Below are 25,891 nucleotides of genomic sequence, written 5' to 3'. Positions count from 1 at the left end.
ACATATGTAGCCTCACAGCTGCTCTCATTGAACAGAGAAATGGTCAGAAAATAGAAATGATACGCTGAGGAAAATGTTGAAGAAACACTTTGCATTGTTACTTATGTAATTTCTATTCTTTTTTTCTCTTGTGCACAAATATGAAATTCATAACGCATGCTTCGTATCCAAATGTCTATTAATATGTAGGCCTCATATTTCAAGACAGCAATCTTTTGTGGCATATTAAACATGTTACATTTGAACAGACACTGGTCAAAAAATACTAGTTGCCTGTATTCCACACACAAAATGAGGTCTGCCTTTCTCTGCCATATTTAGATTTGTCATTGAGCTATATAAAGCCTGCTATTTGAAGCTTGTGGAGAATGTGTATTCGTCTTCAATCCAACAGAGGGCGCCATCTATAAACCCTAACGTTGCCTACTGCCATTAACTTCATTCATTTCAATTATAGATGGCGGCCTCTGTTGGACTGAAGTTAATAGCAGTAGGCAACATTAAGGTTTGCAGAAAACCTTGTTTCAGGCCGGGTCTGGGCCATAGGCCGAATGTTGCCCAGGTCTGCTCTAGACAATTTTGTATGAATCTATATGTATCAGATATGTATCTCAGCATTGTTACTAGTTATTCTGCTTTTGGGTTACATAACAATCTGAAGTATTAAAATGACCACACAACAACAGAAAGTCATATTGCATAAAAAAATATTTAAATGACGCGATTTATGGCAAATTACAATTAGCATTTTAATCAACTTTTTGTAAACAGTGCAGTAAAACTGCACAATTAAAGATAGCACAGAACATTCTGTCAAAACAATTAAAACACTAAAAAGATCTGTGTACACAACACACAGCTCACAATGGGGACAGAGCCACACAACAGTTCAAAGATATAAAACACAGACACTCAGACTACTAATCATTTCATGGAAATCATGAACTAGTCCTATAAAACATCAGTGTTAATTAAAACCATTTGATTTGTTCTGCAGCTCTCCCTTATCCTTCATGACCTCTTAACGAGGTTTCTCCACAAGCTTGAACAGGAAATGTCACCTTCCCTGCTTACTTCAAGAAAAAACACTTGTAAACAAACAAAAAGATGAAAATGAAACAAATGTAAATAATTAAAAACATTTAAGAACATTTATGAAAAGTTATGATTTAAAACAGCCTTTGGCTTCAGCGGTGGCGATCACAAGCGGGTGTTGTTGTTGGAGATGATGAAGAGGTCGGAGTGGAGCTCGACGTGCTTGGTCCTCCGCTGGCGCTGCTCGTCGCTGTAGTGCGCCCCCCGGTGGTGGTCCAGGAAAGGGCCCCACTCCTCTGTGGGTCTGCACGCTGTCTTCACACGCTAGAGCAGAGCAAACACACACACACACACACACACACACACAGACAGCAGTGAGCTTTTCATATTTGACTATCATATATGATTTCCAATCAATTTTGAAATTCATTCATTTTAGTTGTTCCATACATGTTCCCTACATTCAATTTCAATGTATTGTGCTTATAGAGCACCAAAACAGTACACATGTATCATGGCACTTTACAGAATGTAGGCAATCAGAGAAAAAAAAGAAAAGAAAGAAAAAAAGAAAAGAAAGAAAGAAAGAAAGAAAGAAAGAAAGAAGGCCCATGGGTCAGGAATCCGGGCAGAGTTGTCATAGGCAGGTGATGGGTCGCTAGGCTGTACGGGCCAGGAATCCAGATAGGGGGACAGTAATAGGGCAGTCGAGGATGGGACTTCAGGTGAGATGGATGAGAGGAGGGCCAAGCACACAGATGGTTGATGACTGGTGATGATATACCCCACAAGTGAGGTACAGTAAGGTTCACTTAAAACATTTGGGAGGCTTCTCCCATCCCGCCTCCATCCGTGCCCTCACCTGCCCGGGGCTGCCGGCTAATTTCCACACACACACACACACACACACACACATTGGGGAAGCTTTTCTCGAGTCATCACCTGCCAGAGGCTGCCGGATGCGCTGGCTACTTTCCACGCAGCCACGATGGGGATCCAAATGAGGCAGAAGGCCGTGATGCACCAGCCCAGAGACACAGCCCACCCTGGGTACTCCACATCGCCGTAGGTGGGGGGCGTAAATGTGTACAGAGACCAGACCAGGATCACCTGGGCACAGGGCAGAGTGTGTGAGTGTGTGTGTGTGTGTGTGGAGATCACCTGAGCATAAAAACATAACACACTATACCTTGATTGTTCCTTTGGATAAAAGTGCCAGCTAAATGACTACATGCAATGTAGAGCAGAGGTTATGTGTGTGTGTGTGTGTGTGTGTGTGTGTAATAAGAACTTATTTGCTAAGAAAGTCTTCTTATGTAAAAGTCTAATGTCAACTAACTTATTCTTACTTATTTATTTGGTTGACACCTTTATCCAAAGCAGCTTACAATTACTTCAATGATTAGAAGGGCCAGTCTCCCCGCAGCAACTCAGAGTAAAGTGCTCAAGGGCAGCCAGGAAACAATTTGGAGAGCGGGTGCGCATATCCAAAGAAAAGTTTTCCGCAGGTGCCAGACAATAGTGTCAGACAGTGGAAGAAGTGTGGTCTGTACACTGCAATTGCTCAAAAAATATAAACTTTATTACTTTAAAAAACATAGTCACCCTGGATCTTCGTCGGGCATGTGGGTAACAGGAAGAGTGTGGCCTATATCAGCCAGGAAACAAACCCACAACATGACTTACCAGGATTACCACGGGGGAGATGAAGAACCAGCAGGCCCTCCACCACAGCCAGAAGGTGGCGCTCTTCATGCCAATCATCATCTCAATGTCCTTGATGAAGCGATTCAGTCCTGCACATCAAAATAGGATCAAATTCAGGACGTTTTGCGGGATTGGATTTAAGCATCTGAACAACTGTTGATGCCGGTGAAAACTGTGACATTGCCACCAGGTGTGTGTACTGTGCTCTGAGTGCATGTTTAGATTTTATTCATGTTCAAATTTGAATTTATTTATATTGCACATTATCATACATGGTAGTTATTCAGTATGCTTTACATTTTAGGACAACAAATTAATCAACAATGACAATATGAAATATTGTAAGTATACAAACAAAAACAAGAATACATATATTTTCATGATGTGTGTTTTTATCTATTTTTTGATTGACTGGTTCAGCCAAAATCGTTGCTGGGGGACTAAGCTTTACTCCTTAGTCTATTAGTCTTGTTGCTACAGAGAGAGGAATATGTTTACCGTAGATATAAGATAGGCCAATTAATTCCAGCAGTCCAGCAAACAGGAGGACCCATCCAGCACAGAAGTGGTCAATCAGGGTGACCCAGTATATTCCTGCCTGGAGACCATAGACAAACATGTATGAACAGGAGACCACAGACTAAAATTTCTGAACAAGAGACCATAGACAAAGGTTTCTGAACAAAGAGACATCAGATTAACATTTCTGAACAGGACACTGTTGAAAGTGTTCTGACTGTGTATTTGTGTTACAACAGCTTTCTAAAGGTTTTAGAAACATTTTAGAATAGATTAGAAGAGTGAGATTAAAACAATTAAAACAAACCATTAAAACAAACAATGGTAGAATTAGCATGATTTGTTGTGCCCATCAAAGATGACAATTTTTGGATGTATTCTAAAGCTGATGATACACATGCACACAACTTTGTTAGCAATGTTACTGGCCAATGTTCCCGAGTACACACACACACCTTTTTTTAGCAATATTACTGGCCAATGTTCCTGAGTGCACATACACACACCTTTTTTTAGCAATATTACTGGCCAATGTTCCTGGGTATTGTTGTTCGGGCACATTGACATTTGGCAACATTCTTTTCTTGAGAACTTGAATGATCAGTAGGTAAACGTTTGTGATCATCCAACCACAGGAATGATCAGAAGGCAAATGATAGTGATTTCAACCACATGAATGATCATTGATTAGTAGGCAAATGATCGTGATTATCCAAGCACAGGAACACATAAAACTAATTATGTGATTGCCCTGCAACATTGCATCATCATCGCCTTAATGGCATACAACAGAGCACACACACACACACACACACACACACACACACCCCCGTAACGCAGGGCAGTCCGAGCAGGAAGAGGACAACACAAACGCCAACAGTCACATGGCTCCTCTTGGACTTAAAGTACGCAGGACAGGCATCCGAGAGACATGTCGAGATGACCTCTGAAACAGACACACACACACACAATACTCACTTTAAACATATTCCTTTAGCTTTAATATTCTTTGTGTGTGTGTGTGTGTGTGTCATACCGATGCCAGCGAACTGGGAGTCCAGGCCGAGGGTGAGTAACATGAAGAAGAAGAGGATGGACCAGAGAGGAGACACGGGCAGCTGGGACAGGGCATCAGGATACGCTATGAAGGCCAGCCCAAATCCTGTTACACACACACACACACACACACACACACAGGGCATCAGGGTACGCTATGAAGGCCAGCCCAAATCCTGTTACACACACACACACACAGGGCATCAGGGTACGCTATGAAGGCCAGCCCAAATCCTGTTACACACACACACACACACACACACATATACACACACACACATATACACACACACACACACACAGAGACAAGACACACACACACACACACATACAGAGACAAGACACACACACACACACGCACACACATACAGAGACAAGACACACACACACACACACACACACACGAACACACATACAGAGACAAGACACACACACACACACACGAAAATTAATTGGAATGGTTAAAAGTACAGTCAGCCTCCAGTCACATTACACCCTTTCGTTCCATTCTCCTTACGCAATATGTCCATCGGCTGGAAGTCTTTATGGCTCGACCCGAGGGCCGTGTCCATTTCCCACACAAAGAGCTACTGTATGACACCTGCTATTATTTCAGCGCACACACACATTCAGTCGACAGTGCCTTTAACAACCACTGGATGACAATCATGGACTGTGCCTTTAACAACCACTGTACTGCTCATGAACATGCCCCCAGAGTATAGCAATGTAGCTGCTCATGAACATGCCCCCATAGTATAGCACTGCAGCTGCTCATGAACATGCCCCCAGAGTATAGCACTGTACTGCTCATGAACATGCCCCCAGAGTGTAGCACTGTAGCTGCTCATGGACATGCCCCCAGAGTATAGCACTGTAGCTGCTCATGGACATGCCCCCAGAGTATAGCACTGTAGCTGCTCATGAACATGCCCCCAGAGTATAGCACTGTAGCTGCTCATGAACATGCCCCCAAAGTGTAGCACTGTAGCCTGGCAGCTCTAGCAGTTGGCTGCAGTGACTTGAGCTTGGTACAACCGATTGTTTTAGTTTTTATGTTGTGTCGACAGTATTCAGAGACCTTGCCAGAATTCTCCTTTAGGTGGAGATTAATCCAAGGTCCTGAGGGTTTCCTGTAACACTCTCGAGATGTGTTTTTAGCACAAATCCTGCTCTATTGTCACTGACTGGCAAGACACGCCACACACAAACCAGCAGGTCAGAGAATATTCTCAAACAGCCAGAAAAGAATTGTTCTTTCAGTTAAATTACAAATATTTATCAAGTTACACAGTTAACAAACATCCAAAGAAGTCATTTGATTGTGTATTTTTTACATCAGTTTGATGGCCGTTGTAAGATATAATCTATTTTTTTCAACATCCCATTCTACAGAAAACCAACAATTCTTGATGCACCTGCATCTAAAATAACTTTAAAAGAAACTTTAGAGCGGCATCCAACTCACTTCTGTTTGAGCCTACACACACACACACACACACCTCACTTCTGTTTGAAGCTCACACACACACACACACACACACACACACACACACACACACACACACACACACATACACTTCTGTTTGAGGCTGACACACACACACACACACACACACATAGCTCACTTCTGTTTGAGGCCGACACACACACACACACACACACAAACACACTTCTGTTTGAGGACGAAACACACACACACACACACACACACACACTTCTGTTTGAGGCTGACACACACAGGGCTGGCAACTTTTCAAAAAACCTTGGAGTGAGATTTGGTGGGGCCAACCAAAATTTTGCTGCGTAGGCTACATACAGTAGGACATTTTTGTTTGGCTCATTCAGCATTATTACCATAGGCTAAAGCATAAAAAAAAAAGTACATTAGTGGTTCTCAGGTGTAGGGACCAGGGTCCCAGAGTTAAATTAACACTGGTATCAAACGGATCTACTACTAGGACTAGGCTTGAACCTGTGTTCATCTGATGCTGTGTTGTCCTAAGGGTGTTTTGTAAGAATTTAAGAAAATATTTGTATATTTTAACTTTTTAATGCATCAATCGGGTACACTTTCAAAATAAATTCAGAGGTCAGACTTGCTTATTTTTATGGACATATTTGTGCTGTAGCCTATTTTGCACTTCAGAATTATAACCATGCACACACAGGTGGAATAGTTATGGTGATATTGCAATAAGTTCACAACCACAAAACATATATGCTTCACAGTTTTGAAATGGTCAAAAATGAGTGTACATTTCAGCACAAATGAAAAAATATAATGTCCACAACACTGCTTTTGACTCCCATATATTTAATGCACAACAGGCCACGTTTCGACCCTGCTAGGTCTTCTTCAGGCAAAAGCACTCCATTATGCAGAAGTGGTCACCTGTGTTATTCAGCTATCATTAAAGATAAGATATTGTTCATTGTAATGGCCATAGCCTATAGCCTACATGCTCCTGTGTGTCTCATTATTTGATTTTCGTCATATTTTTGCATTAATGTTACTAGAAAGCATGCCAATAGAAATATATTCATGTATGTGTGTAAGTGGGATTGGCTGGAACCTGGCAATATAAGAACCATGATAGTGGGATAATCTATGGCTGAACAATTTACACAAATGTATGTACTGCCAAATAGTTTACATTAGAATACATTATAATTTCTCCCCAATGAGACTATGTAGAAATAAGTGGTTCCTGAGTAATCTAACCGGATTACTCAGGAACCACTTATTGCACAGAGGCATGCTTTATATCCTTGTATTCGGTATGGTTTGCTGTTTATTGTGATATTGGGTTTGCCATGTGTTGTGTGAAGGGTTAGTGAGATATTTAACCGAGAGTAATGGGTGTGCACTGTGTGCAAAATGCAAATATGATTAAATTGCATGTAATTTCAATGCTAATTTTCTCGCAAACCATTTATCACAGCAATTTGCCGCTAATATCATTGTAAAGCTTAGATTCTCGTTCATGTGATGTGTGATGTCTGTATAGGTTTAGTTTAGTTGAACCTCATCTGCCAGGTATTTGACCTACCAGGTTGAGACTTCAGTGTGAAAAATCCTCAATAAATACTCAAAGCATACCTGAAGCCAGGAAAATGCGGCGGGAAATACGCTTGGGATGGCTTGTGAAGTAGCATCGCAAATGAGAGAAAATTTAGAAAATTCAGGGACAGGGGGTGCTCTTGAACCCCCTCACCGTCTCTGGCAGGTAGATCTATAGATAAACTCATCTTTCAGGCATTTGACCGACCGGGTTGACACTTCAACTTGATACAGCACTATACAGGCTAAAGTTACCTTGTTTTGTTCTTGACGTCTGGCTTTAGCTGTACAGCTGTAATGCAGTCTAACATTCTGACAAGCACACCAATTGCCTACCTTGTTCTTGCCCATCTGGATTAACTCCTCTAGCTTTGCTGCCTCCATACTTTCTGTTTCGTTGTTTAAACTTGTGAAATTCATGATGAGTATTGAATTAGTGAATTAGCTCAACATTGTGTGCTGATAACCATATATAGATAGCCGTAAAAAACAACAACAAGTAGCCTAGTTACGTGCCTGTGTGCGTATTCTGTCTCCTGCTCAAACAAAATGTGTGCGTGTTAATTTTGATAACGTGTTCACTAAGCACTATGTTTGAGGGTGACACACACAGGCACACGCACAGCTCACTTCTGTTTGAGGCTGACACAGAATAACAGTTATAGGGCCCTATTTTAATGGTCTGAAACGGAAGTGTCTTTGCGCAAAACGCAAGTGACTTTGTGGGCGGATCTTGGGCGCTGATGCTATTTTACCGGCGGGATATTGACTGTTGCGCCCGACGCAAATCTAAAATGGGGTGGTCTGAAGTAGCTACATTAATCATGGGTGTGGTTTGGGCGTAACGTGCAATAAACCAATCAGAGCGTCATCTCACAATCCCTTTAACAACAGGCTTGTTCCATAGCTGATTGCTATTATGGTGGCATATTTGCCAGGCGCAGCCAGGAGCGTTTACAGCGCTATAAACAGTTAGCTATTGATTTTTCATCTTGACAAAATGTAATACAGAATTGTCACAAAGACATACTTTCCGATTATGGTTATGAATGCATGGTGATATATTTGCAATGTACAATGTAATCTAACATTACCTCTCTATAGACAATGCATATCTTCCGTCAGTTAATCTCTTCTCTCCCGTGCTGCCGCTGGGGCATTTGGGTTAAATGGCATGGCATGCAGTTCAACATCACGTCCTAATTTATGTCATCAACACATCAGTGATTCGTGAAAATGTGTATGCTAGATTTATGCCTATTTTTTCACATGGACACCACACTGATTTCCCTCGAGTGGTAATATTTTTCTTTGAAATTATGTATCGTTTACAGAAATGGGAACTACATTGTATAGATGAGAGGAGCTAAGTGTGCGTTGCGCAGCACAGGCGGCCAAGCAAGGGCTTCGTTTAAGTTGACCTAACTTTCAACTCTGCACAGTATCCCATTAACTGCGTGACAGTAGACTATTTACAATATTTTCTGTAAAGCAGAGTTTGTAAACACATTATCATCAACTTAATTCACGCACAGCATTTATTTGAGCAGGAGAGAGAATGACAATGAATGGATGCAGCAACTACAGAAATTGTACAGAAATTGTAACCATACTTGCTGCTTTCTTGTACTATCTGTTGCTGGTTAACAGCACATGAAAAGCTGATTTAAGCTAATTCACTAACTCAAGACTTCAAGGCCATCATGGATATAAAACGTTTTTGAAAATAACGAAAGGATGGAGGGAACATAGCAAAGCTTGGAGTTATTTCAGATGGGCTACAACAAGGTAGGCAAAATTATAGTGCTTAAAACCTTACACAACGGTAAATTGGAACAAAACTAAAAGTAACTTTAGCCTTTATAGGGCTGTAGCCTATAAAGTTGTCCAGATTAATAGGTCGTAATTAGGCGTTGTTGTAAAGATATTGCATGTAGATGTTGTACTTTATAGGCTACTAAATATTTAGGTCACCAATGCACGAACTAAACCGGGAAATGGACAAATATTATCAAGGCTTTGAATGTTTCCGTCTGTGCACGGGGGTGTCTGTAGATTGGTGTGCAACGCATTCATTCATGCAGGCCTGTGGTCATGCATGCGCCCTTAAAATAGCATCTGCATTTTCGCCACAGACTTTAGACCAGGGAGTTCCTGGTCTGTGGCGGAATTGTTTTCTGAAACTGCAAAATATCAACAGTGAACGTTTGCGCCGGAACACGCCCCGTCTTTTCGCTGAACCGCCCCCGTGGGCGCAATCGAATTCCCTAATTTACAGGCATGTACCTGTGGAGGGAAAATTCCAATATGCGCTGACTGCAAAATAGAAAAAGGCAAACGCGCGAGTATACAAAGTCAATTGCGCCGGGACGGAAGATATAGCCCATAGTCTGTATGTGTACATGTTGTATACATAATACAATCTAAAAAAAAAAATAAAAAAAACAGACAAACATCTTCATCACAGTAATCGCTGGAGTCTGGAGTGTTTCATCTCACCTGCACTGGCGACCTCGGCCACAGACTTCTTGTAGACGAAGGCCATGTGGCCGAGGATGGAGAAGATAGCAAAGCCTGCGAAGATGCTTGTGGCACAGTTGACCACGCACACGATGACCGCGTCCTGGAAACAGTTGTTATGGAAGCGGTTGTAGGAGGACAGGGCCATGACACCTCCCCAGGCGATGGACAGTGAGAAAAAGATCTGTGATGCAGCATCTTTCCACACCTGACAGAGGAGGGCCACAACAGATTATTAGTAAATCAACAACAACAACAGTCTCTTAGTGCATCAACAACAACAACAACAACAGTCTCTTAGTGCATCAACAACAACAGACTCTTAGTACAACAACAACAACAGACTCTTAGTGCATCACATTTGTTGATTTAAATTACAAACAGGCACAGTGTGAACCTGCTCAGAGTGAGTGAGTAAGTGAGTCACATTTGTTGATTTAAATTACAAACAGGCACAGTGTGAGTGTGCGTGCGTGCGTGCGTGCATGCGTGTGTGTGTGTGTGGCATACCGATACCAGCAAACTAGGAGTGTCTGAACTAAAGTTATCATGGTGGTGTGTGGGAGCATTGAGCAGACCCACCAATGTGCTTAGGGTTTTGCTCGTGGTGTTGAATTAGCAAACAGATTTTTCCAGGTTGCAAAATGTTATTTAGCCTTAGTCTTTAGACTCCAGACACTATACACTTCATTTAAATGAAGACCTTTAAGAGTGACTAGGCCCAATGGAGTCTCAAGTTGAGCTGTGAGATGGGTAACACATTCTACCTCAGCCTCTGCCAGCTTGGTGAGGTTGGACTTGGTGCCAATGTAGTACTCGATGCCATCTCTGGCACCTTCCTGGATGGCCCCTTGGATGAGCAGAATCAGCAGCACCACGTAGGGAAAGGTGGCTGTGAAGTACACCACCTACAGGCCGAGACGGGTAAATGCACCATCATAGAGTACACAGTAAAGGGTGAGATTCATTACAGAGCTTATGGAGCTTATAGATCTTCATTACAGAGCTTATGGAGCTTCATTTGGTGCGGCAACATGTACACTGCCATGCCAATCAAACTGCAAATTACAAAGACTTGAGTCAGAATGGCCGCATTGTGCTGGATATGACAAGTGGCCGCCTCAGTGTCAGAAAGGGCTGTTTGGATAAGGCCACATCCTTGTTCCAAACACATATCGTGCCTCGAATCATTCAAAAATTATCTGTATTATAACAGTGTTTAATGATCTTAATCATTAAACCATATAACAATAAGGCCTAAGCCAAAAAAAATATGAATTTATTTTAACATAAAGAAATCAAAGGACTGTTATTGAACTAAACACACAAACGTTCACACACACACATGCGCTTTCAGATATAACCTCCGGAGTACATGCGGAGGTTTGTCAAACGGAGGTCCTACCTTTCGGAAGATTCAGATATGATGCTAACCTGCGGACCTAATACTGACCTTATACGGACGTATGTGTGAACGACATACACGCACATTACAGAATCTCCGTGTGGTTGGTCGAGTGAGGGGTGGGGGCTTGTAGAGTTCACAAGATGCGAGATATGACGCAGAATATATGCGGCCGCTGCCTGTCACAGCTGCTTTTTGTTTACAACCTGTAGCCTATGCATTATGTAGGCTAAAGAAGACAAATCTATTGTGCGTAGGCTATTACTTGAAGTTGGCTAGTCAAGTAAGCAAACAGTATTTGTATGTGTGCTTCGAATAAACACATTTATCTGTTTTCAACGTTATGTAGCCTACCAGAATTACTTGGCTATAGAACCCCACATCTGGTTTGCGTTGGAGAGAAAGCATGCAGAAACGTTATGGTAGGCTACCAGCCAATTCAGTAGTAGGCTAACTCAAGACTGCAAGGCCATCATACAACGTTTTTAAGCAATAAACAAAATACTAACATATTAGTGAAGTTGTTCGTTTTTTCATGGTTTATTTTTTCCAAAAGCATCCTCTCCCCATGTGTCTATTGCTTTTACGTAAGGAGCTTGTAACAAAGTTGGCTTTTCTTCGTTTTCATTTTCTCTAGGCATATATGCTCAACAAATATCAGCGAGCTCAGCGAGGTATCAATGAACAGAAAACTGTGTTGGCTAACAATTTATTAAATACTCCTGTTATTGTCGTCAATGACGTCGCTGTAGGCTACTGCCTTTTCAGCGCCTTCTGCTTATGGTGATTCAGTCTTTTGAATTTGTTTGGCCTTGCCATGCAGTTGTAGGCTACAACGTCTCTTGCCGTTCCCTTCATGTGTTCTATCAAAATGTTGTATGCCCTCATGGACAGTAGCTCCGTGATGTCTGCATCTTTCCAGGTCGGAGATTTTCTGGACAGCATTATGCCACTCCAGCATAACACTGGCATTTAAGTCAGATCTAAACAAATGGAAGTACGAAAGAAACGTCACCAACACGCCCTCTCACTAGGTGTGATCTTAACCGCATGTTCTACGCTTCATTCAGACACAGCACATTTACATAATGTCCGGAGGAAATACTAGGGGGGGGAGTAGTATAAACACCGGGTGAATTCGGACTTCCACATGACCGGTTATGTCGTTCAGATATACGGCCCCACCGTTTAACATCGGCAGAACCTCCGCTCTTACAGGTATATCTGAAAGCGCTTGGTAAGCTTGGACACACACACACACACACACACACACACACACACACACACACACACACACACACACACACACACACACACACACACACACACACACACACACACACACACACACACACACACACACACACACACACACACACACACACACACACACACACACACCGACACACACAAACACACACACACCGACACACACACACACACCGACACACACACCTTCCCCGAGGACTTGATGCCTTTGAACAGGGCCGCGCCCACCAGGAGCCACCCCAGGAGCAGACACAAGGCCAAGTGCCAGACCACCGGACCCGTCTCGTCCATCGAGGGAGTCCGCCACAGAACCCGCTCACTTAGAACACAAAAGAGAACCACATTAGTACAAACACTGAAGGGATTTAAGGAGATTAGGTTCTACAGAACCTGCTCACTTAGAACAGAAAAGAGAACCACATTAGTACAAACACTGAAGGGATTTAAGGAGATTAGGTTTAAAATGTGTTTAAGGAAAAAAAAAAATTCTCATTCACAGACAGAGATGAAAAAGGTTTGACACAGGTTTCAAATACACCACTGATTACATAGTTAAAGATCCGGTGAATCTTTATGAACACTGTAAACCTAAGAAATGGATCAAAATGAATTAGAGCATAAATATAAACATGCCATTTCATGTTACCATTACCTAGAATGTGGAACTATGCATAACATAGCTGTTCACAGCCATGTTATTGTTCTGCTTCTGTCTTTGGTTGCTTTTTTATGTGGTGGTGATATCAATTCAATCAATCAATCAATCAATCAATCAATAGCAGTTCATAAATATGACTAAATATATCAGACTCTACTTACTCCCAGTACTGTTCACTGGGGCTCGTAGCAGGACCACTTGGGGCACTGGACTCGGAGCAGTTCTCATATCCCAGACTGGAGTTCATCAGCGCCAGGCTCATGTTGATGCTTACACTCTCATTGCAAACTGTTGATAATAATAAAAAAGAATACATTATTTTATTACACAAACAGAAGTTTAGCTGAAAGTGCTGTTTACATGAACAAAAAAAAGTATTTTGTCTTTCTTTCTTTCTGTTGAGTACACAAAGAACTGGACTACTGTAACACACTTCTCATTTGGATCCCTAGCAAGAGTCTGCAGAGGCTTCAGTACATCCAAAACTCCACAGCTAGGATCCTGACAAGAGTGCAGAAACGTGCACATTACCCCCATTCTCCACTCACTCCACTGGCTTCCCGTCTCCACCAGGATTGAGTACAAGGTTTCCCTCCTCACTCACCAATGCATCCATGGACATGCCCCCCCCCACCTCAAAGAAATTATCAACCCACAAAACACAACACGCTCCCTCCGCTCCACTCACTCAAACCTCCTCCACATACCCAGAACCAGACTCGGGACCATGGGAGATAGGGCCTTCACACACACACACACACACACACACACACACACCTCCACATACCCAGAACCAGACTCGGGACCATGGGAGATCGGGCCTTCTGTGCTGCTGCCCCACGTCTGTGGAATGCCCTCCCTGAAATCTTGAGGGCACCACAATCCACTGACTGTTTTAAAAAAGGTCTTAAGACATTTCTTTTTAGCAAAACTTTTGGTCCCCTTTTCTTTTCTTTTTCTTCTTCTTTAAACTGCTCATATTTTTTTGTTTTTAACCTGTAGCACTTTGAGATATATGATGAAAAATGCATTATAAATCAAATGTATTATTATTATTTATTATTATTAAAGAAAGAAAATCAAGCACAACACGATGCATTGAATATGCAGTAGGGGCCACTCAAGCAGTTCTCAGCACCAGTCAGCCATGCACAAGGAAACCCTCAAGGTATGTTTAGTCTAGGTGAAAACTAGAACAACCGGTTTCTCGGGTGTTTTTCCCAATGGTGTTAAATGACAACAGTTCAGCAAACGCTTAATATGTAACACATTTAGCTCTTTTGTGCAACATTATTGACTTTGAGTTTGAGACAATGACATTCACACTGGCAAATGTTTGAAGTAATGTGAATATGTAAACACTTTTTCTTTCAGCAATTGTTAAGTGGTGACTTATCTAAATTCAAGCTGCTAAGGCTTTCCTGTTACACTGTATTGAAATGCGATTCTTGTCATTAATCCTGTTTTAGGGTGATCGGTGGGACAAACCTCTCGGAGACACTGTGCAGTTCTCTCCGTACCAGGAAGCACAGCTCCAAGGAAGGGGGTACTGGAAGGATGCAAACAGGTAGAAGAGGCTGTACGCGATGATGACATTATAGTAGATGGACACCAACGTACTCACAATCACCATTGTGATTCCAACACCTGCAGGATGATCAAGAGTTGAAATAGGTGTGGGATCATTTTTATTTTTCTCATTGAATGTTTAGTATACCTTATATACATGTAGTGAAATCTAATTGTCATCTCCTTACTCTGACCCTTGTGTTTTCTAAAACTCCTATGTTGGAATGTTTAGTTAGATTAACCCCTGTGTCACCGAACTGTGGGTAACCCTCAGGATAGGGGGTCGTAAACATTTCTTATCTCTGTTAAAATACCAGATGGTTAAGTGATTACTGGAGGGTGACAACTTGTGATTTTCCATGGGTGTGGGGTAAGGGTATAAGAGTTGGCTTCACCCACAGATGTGTGGGCTTGTTACTTTGACATTTCATGTGTGTAACATGCTCCCGGCGTCGTGAATAAAGCTGCAGTCTCACACCAGTAATTTTGACCACATAGGTTCATTACTATTATTTTTATTATTACTAGGTTACTTATTATTACTATTAGCCAGAATTGGATGTTGGATGCTGTAGATGGTTCACTTCTTAACATGTTTGTTCAGTGTTACAGTAAACATGGTGCACTAAAACCATAGTAAAAAGGTAGTTCACCAGACTTGTAACAATCTCATAAAGTGACATTAGTCTTTACGAGGATGACCATAGTCAAGGTTTAAATAGAGTAAATTGTGCTTTTCAACACAAGGTCGTTGTCAAACCTCAAAAAAAAAATGACACATTTCTACAAAATGGACACAACAACAGTGAACCATCAGCCCTCGGCTACTGCAATGGATGGCCACAAACACAACACTATAGTCTGGTCGTGAGGAGTGCTTTCAGAAAAGGCATTTCTTAACTTTTCATTTTAGCCCAGAGACAACAAACAAGACCTTGATGGCCAAAGGTGACCCTTCTCCCCTAGTGTTTGCCTGAGAGGTCAAGACACAACAGGCGACCCTGAGGGCCAACTAAGACTCCTGGGCGTCTCACCTTGTAGTATCGGCACAGCTCGCCACACGTTGATGGGCCCCTGGCTGGCAAACTGGCCCAGCGAGCTCTCCAGAAAGAATAGAGGAATTCCAGCCACCGCCAGCATGATGGTGTACGGAATAAGGAAAGCACCTATACATAACAAGTAAACAATGCATACATAACAAGTAAACAATGCATACATAACGAGTAAACAATGCATACATAACGAGTAAACAATGCATACATAACGAGTAAACAATGCACACATAACGAGTAAACAATGCATGAATGTGAATGAAATTTGAGCATTTGCTATTTTTGGCTGAAGAATGTACATGAGAAAAAATGCACAAAAAATGAATGTCATCATTCATTCATTAATTCAACCTTTATTTATTCTCGGAGGGTCATTGAGGGAAGCCCTCATTTTCAATGAAGCCGAGATAACAGAAACAATGAAGTAACAAAATGTAAAAAGAGAGAGAGAGAAAAAAAGTATAGGTATAGGTCTAGGCCTATAAATAAAATAAAACAAAGTAAAATAAATAAATAATAAGATATACATTATAGAGTTGGGAGGGGAAAAATACATAACATCTTAATAATAAAAAAAATAATTATAATAATAAAGACATTTACTTAAAGCAGGTACAAATTGACATAGGAAGGTTTGTGATTACAGATCTGAATTGATCATAGGAAAGTATAGAGTTCATTTTTATATTACACTGAAGATCATTCCAGGAAGTAGGGGCACTATAACAAAAGGCCGACTTTCCCAACTCAGAGTGGATACGAGGAACCTTGAGCATCAAACAGTCATTTGATCTGGTCTGATAGGGACCAGAATTCAACACAAGCATGTCTGAAATATAACCTGGTAATTTCCCAACAATACCTTTGTAAATAAACAGATGCCAATGATTTTGTCTCCTCTCTGTCAAAGATGACCAACCCACCTTACCATAAAGGACACAATGATGAGTGCTATAGCCATCACCAGTAATGAATCTCAGGGCAGAATGGTAGACTGAGTCCAGGGCTTTAAGTGAACAAGCAGTAGCATTTTTATATATCACATCACCATAGTCTAAAACTGACATGAAAACTGCTTCAACAACTTGTTTCCTACTTTCCATAGGGAGGCTGGCTTTGTTTCTGTAGAAGAAACCTATTTTTTTTCTCAGTGTTTTTGCTAGGATGGCTATATGGTAGGTAAATGTGAATTTTTCATCCAGCCAGATACCAAGATATTTGTATTCAGAGACTCTATCAATCCTTGAACCAGTTACAGTGGTTATTTGCATGCCATTAACCTCAGTGTTCCTTGCTCTACTAAATAACATAAATTTGGTTTTCTTCTCATTTAGAAATAATTTAAGATTAATGAGAGCTTCTTGAAGAACATTAAATTAAAGCTGGAGATTATCAATTGCAAGTTGAACAGAGTCAGCGATGCAATACAAAATAATGTCATCAGCATAAAGGTGGACTTGACAGCCATTTAGAGAAGAGACAATGTCATTGATGTAGATGGTGAAGAGAACTGGGCCCAAAATAGACCCTTGTGGAACACCCTTTGTGATTGGCAAAAACTCAGACTTAACATTTCCTGACTTAACACACTGAAACCTCTGGGACAAATAATTACAAAACCATTTACATGCCTTATCATCCAAACCAATATCATGTAATCTTTGTAACAGTAAGGGATGATCAACTGTATCAAATGCAGTGTTGTGCCTGAACGCGTTCATTGAACGAAAGTTCATGAACTCGTTCATATTTTGACCGAACTTGAACTGAACGTCCTGCATTACTGCCTGATGAACGTTACTGTGAACTCGTTCATTCTGGTGTCTGTGAACGGCACGCTCTTTCAGTTTAACTTCGTTCAATAGGGTGCCAGATTTCTACACAGCCTTCCACATGAAAACCCGGCTAAAACACACCGTAAAAAGGCCTTAATATGGCAGCATGCAGGTCACCATTTCTCAAACTATGGGCCGCGGTCCGCAACGTGGACAATGCTGGTCTGCAGAGTGAAATTATTCCCGGGGCATCGTCTGATAATTTGCTGCGCAATTGATCAAGGAACCGCGGACAGAAAAAGAAAACAAACGTTTCTGCAATTAGTAGGAAATACTTGTTAATTTGGTGTCATCAAACATAGAGGCATAGAATTAAGTCGTGGTATGAGCGTTTATTCAATGCATGCGTGTGCACGTTGGTAGCAAAGCTAAGCTCAACCTATTGGAAGGCTATTTAATTATGAAACGACATTTAATAGAACGACGTGGATTTACGCAACTTCCATAAAAACAGAGCACAGACTATATAAAACACTGTCTAGCATTAAGTATTAAAGTCAGCCAAAAGCTATTAATTAGTCTTAGTTAAAGATAGCTAAAGATCTCCAGATCAGTGATTTACGCATGATCTGATCCGCCATTTACCATTCACAAAAGCTGGTTGTGTTTCCTGAATCCTTACAATCAGGCATTCAAATGAAATGTATTTAAATAGCATATAAATATTCTATCAGTGTATGATGCTTGCATGAGGGAAAGATCCCAAAACAACGGCACCCATATAATTGCTTTTGTTTTGAGAAGTATTTCTCATGCAAGCATCATCCAACAATGCAAAAACATTGCAGGCCTAATTATATTTTACAGTAGTAAAGCAGTACTCTGATGTGCATGTTTTCACAAACTTTTGTGAACAATCTTAGCACTTTAAACATTGACTGTTTTGAAGTGCATGTATAGCAATATAGTATAAAAATAATAATAATTGTGATATCATTATAATTTGATGGGGGGTGGGAGGAGGGGGTGGGTTCATGTAGGTGGGCCCTATGACCCCAAAGTATGCCTTGACTGGGCCTCAGGTCAAAGAAGTTTGAGAAAGGCTGATGTAGACGACAAAGCAGCAAGGAGGCGTCGTATGATCATTTAAACAAGTTTTATGACAAGGTCGGTGAGGATGGGAAAAATCGTACATTTCTGTGCAAACTTTGCCCGCACTTCAGTCACATCCACAGCAAACCTGAAACGGCACATTGAACTGAAGCACCTGGCTAGCCTTTCAAGGTATGTGCAAGCCAATACAAAATCAAAAGACTGTCAAGACAGATCCTCAACCCAAATTAACTGCATTCTATATGGACTGTGGCAATAATTTTGAAAAATAATAGCTCGCAGCAACATATGAAAAAAAAAAAAAGAACTATGAACTAGTTCATTTTTGGAAAGTGTGAACTTAGTTCAAAATTTTGAATTATGAACTATGAACTGAACTAGTTCATTTTAAAATTTGTGAACTGAACTTTGAACTAGTTCACGTAGAAAATGAACTTTCCCAACACTGATCAAATGCTTTTGACAGATCAACAAAAAGGGCAGCACAATGCTTTTTAATGTCTAAGGCAGATATGATGTTATTAGTAACTAATGTGGTAGCTGTGATAGTGCTGTGGTTAGTTCTAAAACCAGATTGTTGTGGATTTAATATGTCATGGCATGAAAGAAATGACTTGAGTTGGTTATTAACCAATGATTCAAAAATCTTTGATAAACAGGGTAATTTGGAGGTTGGACGGTAATTATTTAAATCATCTCTATCACCCCCTTTGTGCAAAGGTGTCACATGTGCTAGTTTCCATGCACTGGGAAATATGCTCATCACAATGGAAAGATTAAATATATGTGTTATATGCTTTGTGATGATAGGAGCAGATAATTTAAGGAAAAAAGGATCTAAATGATCTTCTCCAGTAGCACTCCTAGTGTCAATAGTGTGTAATGCCTCAAACACTTCATTTTGAGAGAAAGGTTGAAAAGTAAACTTAGAAACATGGTTTGTGTACTGCTCACAATTGTCAATTGTCTGAGGAGTCCCTTTAAACTCTTTATCAAATAAATGCCCAGCTTCAACAAAATGTTTATTGAAAGCAAGGGTAATCTCATTTTGTTCAGAAAGTAATAGTTAGATTTAGCTTTCCGCACAGATGATGTGCATTTATTTCTAAATTGTTTAAAAACTAACCAGTCTGATGGGTTTCCAGTTTTTCTAGCTAGTGACCAAGCTCTGTTTCTTTCCTTAAATAAAGCTGATAATTCAGGTGAAAACCAGGGAGCTACTTTATCTTTTACTCTGAATTTTTTGAAAGGTGCATGCTTATCAATTACTGAAAGGAAGGTTTTTGTGAAGAAATCCAGTGCCAATTCAACATCTGTGATTTCAGAGGTATAATGTAAGTTGCTATGAAAAAGATCAGATAAAAAATCTTGTTCACTAAAATGTTTTAGGTTTCTCTTTGTAACGGTGTGAGATTTGCTCTTGATTATCTTTGTATTTTTATGCATGCAACAGGGCAATGGTCACTAATACCTAGCTCAAAGACACCACAGGCTACAATTTTGTCAGTCCTATTGGAAAAGATTAGATCAATTAGGGAAGACCTAGAATGATCTTTTAAATTTGGCCTTGTGGGTTCTGTTATTAGCTGAGATAAATGTAGACCACTACTAACTTCCTTGAGATAATTGGATGAATTATTTAGCCAGTTTACATTCAAATCGCCCAAAACGATCAACTCAGAATTGGAGTACTGAGAAACTAGAGAATCTATAGAACTTAAATCAGCAGAGGGGGGTCTGTAAATCCCAACCACAACAACAGAGATAAGTCCCAAGTAAATCTTCAGTGCAAGAAATTCTAAATTATTTTGGATGGTGATGGCATTTAAAATTGTTACAGAGAAATTAGACTTAACATAAATTACTATCCCTCCTCCTCTTCCAATTCTATCCACTCTATGCAAGTTATAACCATGCAAAGCTATATCATAGTCATTGACACTACTTTTAAGCCAAGTTTCACTCAAAACAAGTATATCAGGAGCTGTCTGTAAGACTAACACATTTATATAATCTAATTTCTGAAGTAAGCTTCTGATGTTCAAGTGAATTAACCCAAGACCGTTTCTGTTCTTAAAGATTAATGGGTTAAAATTAAGGTTAGAAGTGTCATCAGAAGTGATGGGAAACTGTAAGGGGGTGGTAATTAATGTAGATGCAGATGCAGATTCAATAGGCATACGGTCAAATGGCAAGTCCGAGTCACGTGATCCGTTGCCCGAGATGTCAGCCGGAGTAGTCAGTGGAAGGATGCAGCTTTGATGCTCCTCTGTTGTGGTGGATGGCACCAGAGAACCCGTCACCATATGAGGAACACCGCTGCACTGTGGAGACAGCAATCGCCGTGTGCAGGCACCATGCAGAGACGATCCAGGAGGTCGTTGTAGATTCTCCACTGTAGGGATAGGCTTACCAGCGCTACCCTCGGGAGCCCTCTGTGTACGGGAGCGACCTGAGCCTCGATGAATGTACCGTTTTCTGCGGGAAATCTTCGCTGCCCGGCAGAGATGGAGAGTCTCATCGTTGAGAGCGACAGTTGTGGACGCGAACTGCATAAGCTCAAATGCTGAGTACCGCAAGGCCCCCATGGCCAGCCAGTCACAAGCTCCGTTACACAACTTGATGAACTAACTAATTCACGGATTGGGATAAATGCAGAGACCAAATTTCCCCTCACGGGATCATAAGAGTATATATACTTATATATGTATATATACTTATACTTAACCCCAGTCTTGGACACATACAGTAGGTAAACATAGCATCAGTGGACATTAGACACATACAGTAGGTAAACATAGCATCAGCGGACATCACTTGCAGCTGACCTACATTTCAGTGCGGTGGTGATATGGTGGGTCAATATACTGTACTGTTGCTGGGAGCATTTGTTTGACGCAGCAGCTGGGGACTCTGTGGTGACCACGCCACAACATATGGCCAATATGGCGAAATTATAGGTTAACCATCAACCACACAGAGTCAGAACGGTCTGCCTAGACAGCAGTGTCATGCATGAGGACTATATAGACAGCATGCTCTGCCTCGGCAGCAGTGTCATGCATGAGGACTATATAGACAGCATGCTCTGTCTAGACAGCAGTGTCATGCATGAGGACTATATAGACAGCATGCTCTGCCTAGACAGCAGTGTCATGCATGAGGACTATATAGACAGCATGCTCTGTCTCCGCCTCTGTTACACTGTATATGATGCAAAGATAGAATGTGGTACATTGTCAGCTAGTCAGAGTGCCCTGCACACAGCATGTACGGATAGAAGGTTGTACATAGTCAACTCCTATAGTCAGAGTGCCCTGCACACAGCATGTACAGATAGAAGGTTGTACATAGTCAACTCCTATAGTCAGAGTGCTATGCAGACAGCATGTACAGATAGAAGGTTGTACATAGTCGACTCCTATAGTCAGAGTGCTATGCAGACAGCATGTACAGTACAGAGTGCCATGAAGACATCATAGTGCCATGCAGGCAGCATATAGTGCTATGCAGACAGCATGTATAGAGTGCTATGCAGACAGCGTGTATAGAGTGCTATGCAGACAGCATGTAGAGTGCTATGCAGACAGCATGTAGAGTGCTATGCAGACAGCATGTAGAGTGCTATGCAGACAGCATGTAGAGTGCTATGCAGACAGCATGTAGAGTGCTATGCAGACCGCATGTATAGTGCTATGCAGACCGCATGTACAGTAGCTGTGAAATCCCCCCTATGCTGCACTGGTAGAGTACTGGGCATTGTGTGCCTACTTTAGAGGGACCAGGCAGAGGAGTCCATAAGGTGCCTTGAGACATCGTCCGTTGTTAACGACTCTAAGTGACCTTTGACCTGCTCCTGTGCGCTCTTACTGTTGCCTTTACTGATATTTGGATTGTATAGCACTTTGGTCAACTGTTGTTATTATTGTTGTTTAAGTGCTTCATAAATAAACTTGACTTTGGTGGGAAAACTGACTGATTTCAGTCCAGTTGAACTGATGGGGCCACATGTGAGAACTGTGAGAACTGTGACATCATGACGGAACATAAAGATGGGGAAACAATAAGGTTTAGGTTATCCATCACCGCATGTGTAGAGAGCACTGGGGATGACGGAGATAAGACAGACAGACAGACAAACAGACAGACAGACTCATTCATTAATTCACTCCTTCACTCACTCATTTATTCACTCACTCACTCATTCATTAATTCACTCACTCATTTATTCATTAATTCACTCAGTCATTCATTAACTCACTCATTCATTAACTCACTCATTTATTCACTCACTCACTCATTAATTCACTCCTTCACTCACTCATTAATTCACTCCTTCACTCACTCATTAATTCACTCCTTCACTCACTCACCGCCGCCGTGTTTGTAGGTGAGGTAGGGGAACCTCCAAACATTGCCCAGCCCCACGGCGTAGCCCACCATGGACAGCATGTATTCCCTCTTGTTGCTCCAGTTGCCCCGCTCCGCATTCTCATCCCCACTGCCCACATGTGAGTCCGTCTTCTGCGTCCCGTAATCCTGGATGACCTCCTGATAGGACAGAACACAGTGGTCACTCAGCCTCTGAGATGAGTTACCAAATGTTATACAGTACATTCTTGTGATGGTTTGGGACTTTCAAGAAATGTTTAAAGACTCACCTGTTCACCTTGCACTGAACCAATTCTCATGGTTGAGCCATGGTTATTATGTTTATGTTTTTTGTAAAGATGAGAACATTTATGAATTGTATTATTTTCATTGTTGATACGTTAGTATTATTATTGATTATTATTAATATTATTGCTGTTAGTATACTCTTGGCTGCCCACATTTTATTTCAGGAAAAAACGTTGCAGTAAAACGCCTATTGAAACAGAGTTGTTAATGTGTTTCTTCAGATTGCATTGCAGTAGACCGCATACAATTATCCTACAACTGATTTTTGATACTGTACCATATGGATAGTAGCTACAGGACTTGCTTTGAATTCATAAGATTTAACAATACAGTGTTAGGGACATATCAGATGGCCAGCCTTGACACTTGACTTTGACTCGTGACAAAAGACTTGAGATTCCAAAAAATTACTTGTGAACATCTCTAGTTGATGATAGCTAATTATTATTGCGATTATTATTGTGTTTGATGTAGGCTTTTCGACGTTATGCTATTGTAGCCTATGTTATGTGGACTTCACCGCGCACATTGTAAAATCAATCAAATAAGCATCGACATATGTATATATGTACATATAGGCCAGGCCAGGCAAAATACTAAAAGAGATGTGGTTACAGTGCTGTCAAATAATCATGACAAAAATAACCATGTCAATAAACATGTAAAAAGTAGCCTAAGCGCTGCTAAATAGACCGGACAGATTGCAAATTAATATCCGTTGGCTGCATTTGTTTGGGCAGGTGTAACAGTTATTAAAAGCCCCAGATAGTCCTGGCCTACCTTACCTTATCTGGTTTCTTGCCAATGCGGTAACCAGCATATGCGTGATTTTGTTTCACCTAATCGATATTCATCACATTGTAATGTTTCTTTACCTGATCGCTGGCTTTTGGGTTCCAAAACACCAAACCCGTCAAACTGCTCCACCAGTACTTCCTCATTGTCACGATGCTGCCGGTAAAGCGTTGGACACCTGACAAATAGCGTACCTGCGGCAGACTGACAACATGGCAGTGCGAGTTCTTCCATCCTTATCCCCCGAACCCCCTCCCCTCTTCTAACCACGCCCGGTGACGCCTCGTCGTCATATGCAGGTAGAATGTTTTCGGGGAAGCTCTGTCTCACATTGGATCTGTGTCAGTGTCACAGTCAGTGGGTCAGGTGTTTTGGGTGTAAAGTAGGCCTATACTGTACGTTTTACAAGTTTACTTTTCTTCACATATCGTTTAAATATATGAAGGATGGAGCATGAAACTGATAACAGAAATCTCAGCTTTTGTCAGCAGGAAGTGATACGGTTGGAACTTTTAGCTTTATGATGATGACCTTAATGAGGCTTTGGCCTTTGAGAGTAGGGAGGGACCTTTATATTTGCTGAGAAAGTGGATGATTTACCCTGCGAGTTTCACAGATAGCCCCTCTCCATCCCCACATGAGTGTGGCTAGGAGATGAGTTTCTCATGCCACTCATATTCAGACTCTATCTCACTCTAACCATCCTCTCCCTCTAATCACTGAGTTGGTATGGTAGTTGGCTGTCTCCTATATAATAAGTAATAAAATAAACAAGTTAGAAAATGCTCACCATAAAGTAGGCCTACATGGACTGCACTAACATCTCTGGTATTCAACAGAGCCATGGGTTATATGTAAGGGTTATATGTAAGGGACACAATGCATACCATCACATATTTCAACTCCATCAATTTCCTCCATGCTTTGATAATGCAGGACCACGTTCAGATGAACTGAGTGAGTTGAGTTGAAATGCAATGAACTGCCCTGGACATTTAATTGAATTATATTGTATATCTCCAAATTGTTTCAGGAAGACATACATTTCTCACACTATGTAGGCTAAATTTGTATCATTATATCTAGATTAGTTCTGTCTGTCTGCCTACCTGCCTGTCTGTCTGCCTGTCTGTCTGTCTTTTTTCCCCTGTACTATTTCTTTTTATTATATGATCTTAACCTTTTGAACTATTCTTTGACTGTATTGCCCTTCTATGCTTTTATTTTGTTATTATATATTTTGTTTATGTAAAGCACATTAAATGACCTCTGTTTATGAAATTTGCTATAAATAAACTTGACTTGACTTGACTTGACTATTTATACACTCTGTCAAAATACCTTTGTGCTTAGCGACGCCCACACAAATTAAACAGTAATCCAATCTTCAGTAAGTAGATCATTTAGTATTTCATGTTTGTTCAGATATTTCTCTGGAATTCTGAGTAAAAACAGAGTGAACTTCATTATCACCTCCACTTCCCACATCCAATCTTCTCCTGCCGTTATCTCTCTAAGTTCCCTGAAAGGAATGATGGAGTTATCTGTCAACCTGTTGGAGCAGTGAGGCACATAACAAACAGCCTGGGCTCTCTGTGGGCACGCCGGGATCTTGTGGTGAATTACACATTAACTCCTCACCGTATGGTTAGGGTGTGGTGTGGCGGAAAATTG

General features: G+C 41.1%; 1 protein-coding gene across 2 annotated transcripts; it reads right to left on the bottom strand.

The window, feature by feature from the left end:
* Positions 1-206: 206 nt before the first annotated feature.
* slc6a14 (solute carrier family 6 member 14) lies at positions 207-24,411 on the bottom strand. 2 transcript variants are annotated; one of them, XM_076269035.1, is made up of 14 exons: positions 24,298-24,411; positions 23,116-23,293; positions 15,837-15,968; positions 14,722-14,880; positions 13,395-13,521; positions 12,762-12,894; positions 10,669-10,809; positions 9,881-10,109; positions 4,298-4,423; positions 4,089-4,207; positions 3,241-3,340; positions 2,722-2,831; positions 1,978-2,145; positions 210-1,359 (listed from the first exon to the last, which is right to left on the bottom strand). In XM_076269035.1, the coding sequence occupies exons 1-14, from the start codon at positions 24,361-24,363 to the stop codon at positions 1,201-1,203; spliced, it is 1,947 nt and encodes a 648-aa protein (XP_076125150.1). In that variant the 5' UTR covers positions 24,364-24,411; the 3' UTR covers positions 210-1,200. The 2 variants fall into 2 exon arrangements, with proteins under 2 accessions (XP_076125151.1, XP_076125150.1); XM_076269036.1 differs by lacking the exons at positions 14,722-14,880; positions 15,837-15,968; positions 23,116-23,293; positions 24,298-24,411 and adding an exon at positions 14,021-14,710 and having other exon boundaries at positions 207-1,359.
* Positions 24,412-25,891: the final 1,480 nt, after the last annotated feature.

This window comes from Alosa pseudoharengus, unplaced genomic scaffold, assembly GCF_046254945.1.
Source record: "Alosa pseudoharengus isolate Yale_2024_CS ecotype anadromous, Long Island Sound unplaced genomic scaffold, YU_APseudo_1.1 YU_APseudo_1.1_scf_5, whole genome shotgun sequence".
NCBI classification, from domain to species: Eukaryota; Metazoa; Chordata; class Actinopteri; order Clupeiformes; family Clupeidae; genus Alosa; species Alosa pseudoharengus.
This window is presented reverse-complemented; position numbering and strand designations above follow the sequence as displayed.

Excerpts from the sequence above, each read along its gene's own strand:
- slc6a14 (XM_076269035.1), bottom strand. The coding sequence starts at position 24,363 with ATGAGGAAGTACTGGTGGAGCAGTTTGACGGGTTTGGTGTTTTGGAAC. Across the intron at positions 12,895-13,394 it reads CCCAGTGAACAGTACTGGGA|TGAGCGGGTTCTGTGGCGGA; the intron begins GTAAGTAGAGTC and ends TTGTGTTCTAAG. Across the intron at positions 10,110-10,668 it reads CCAAGCTGGCAGAGGCTGAG|GTGTGGAAAGATGCTGCATC; the intron begins GTAGAATGTGTT and ends CTCCTCTGTCAG.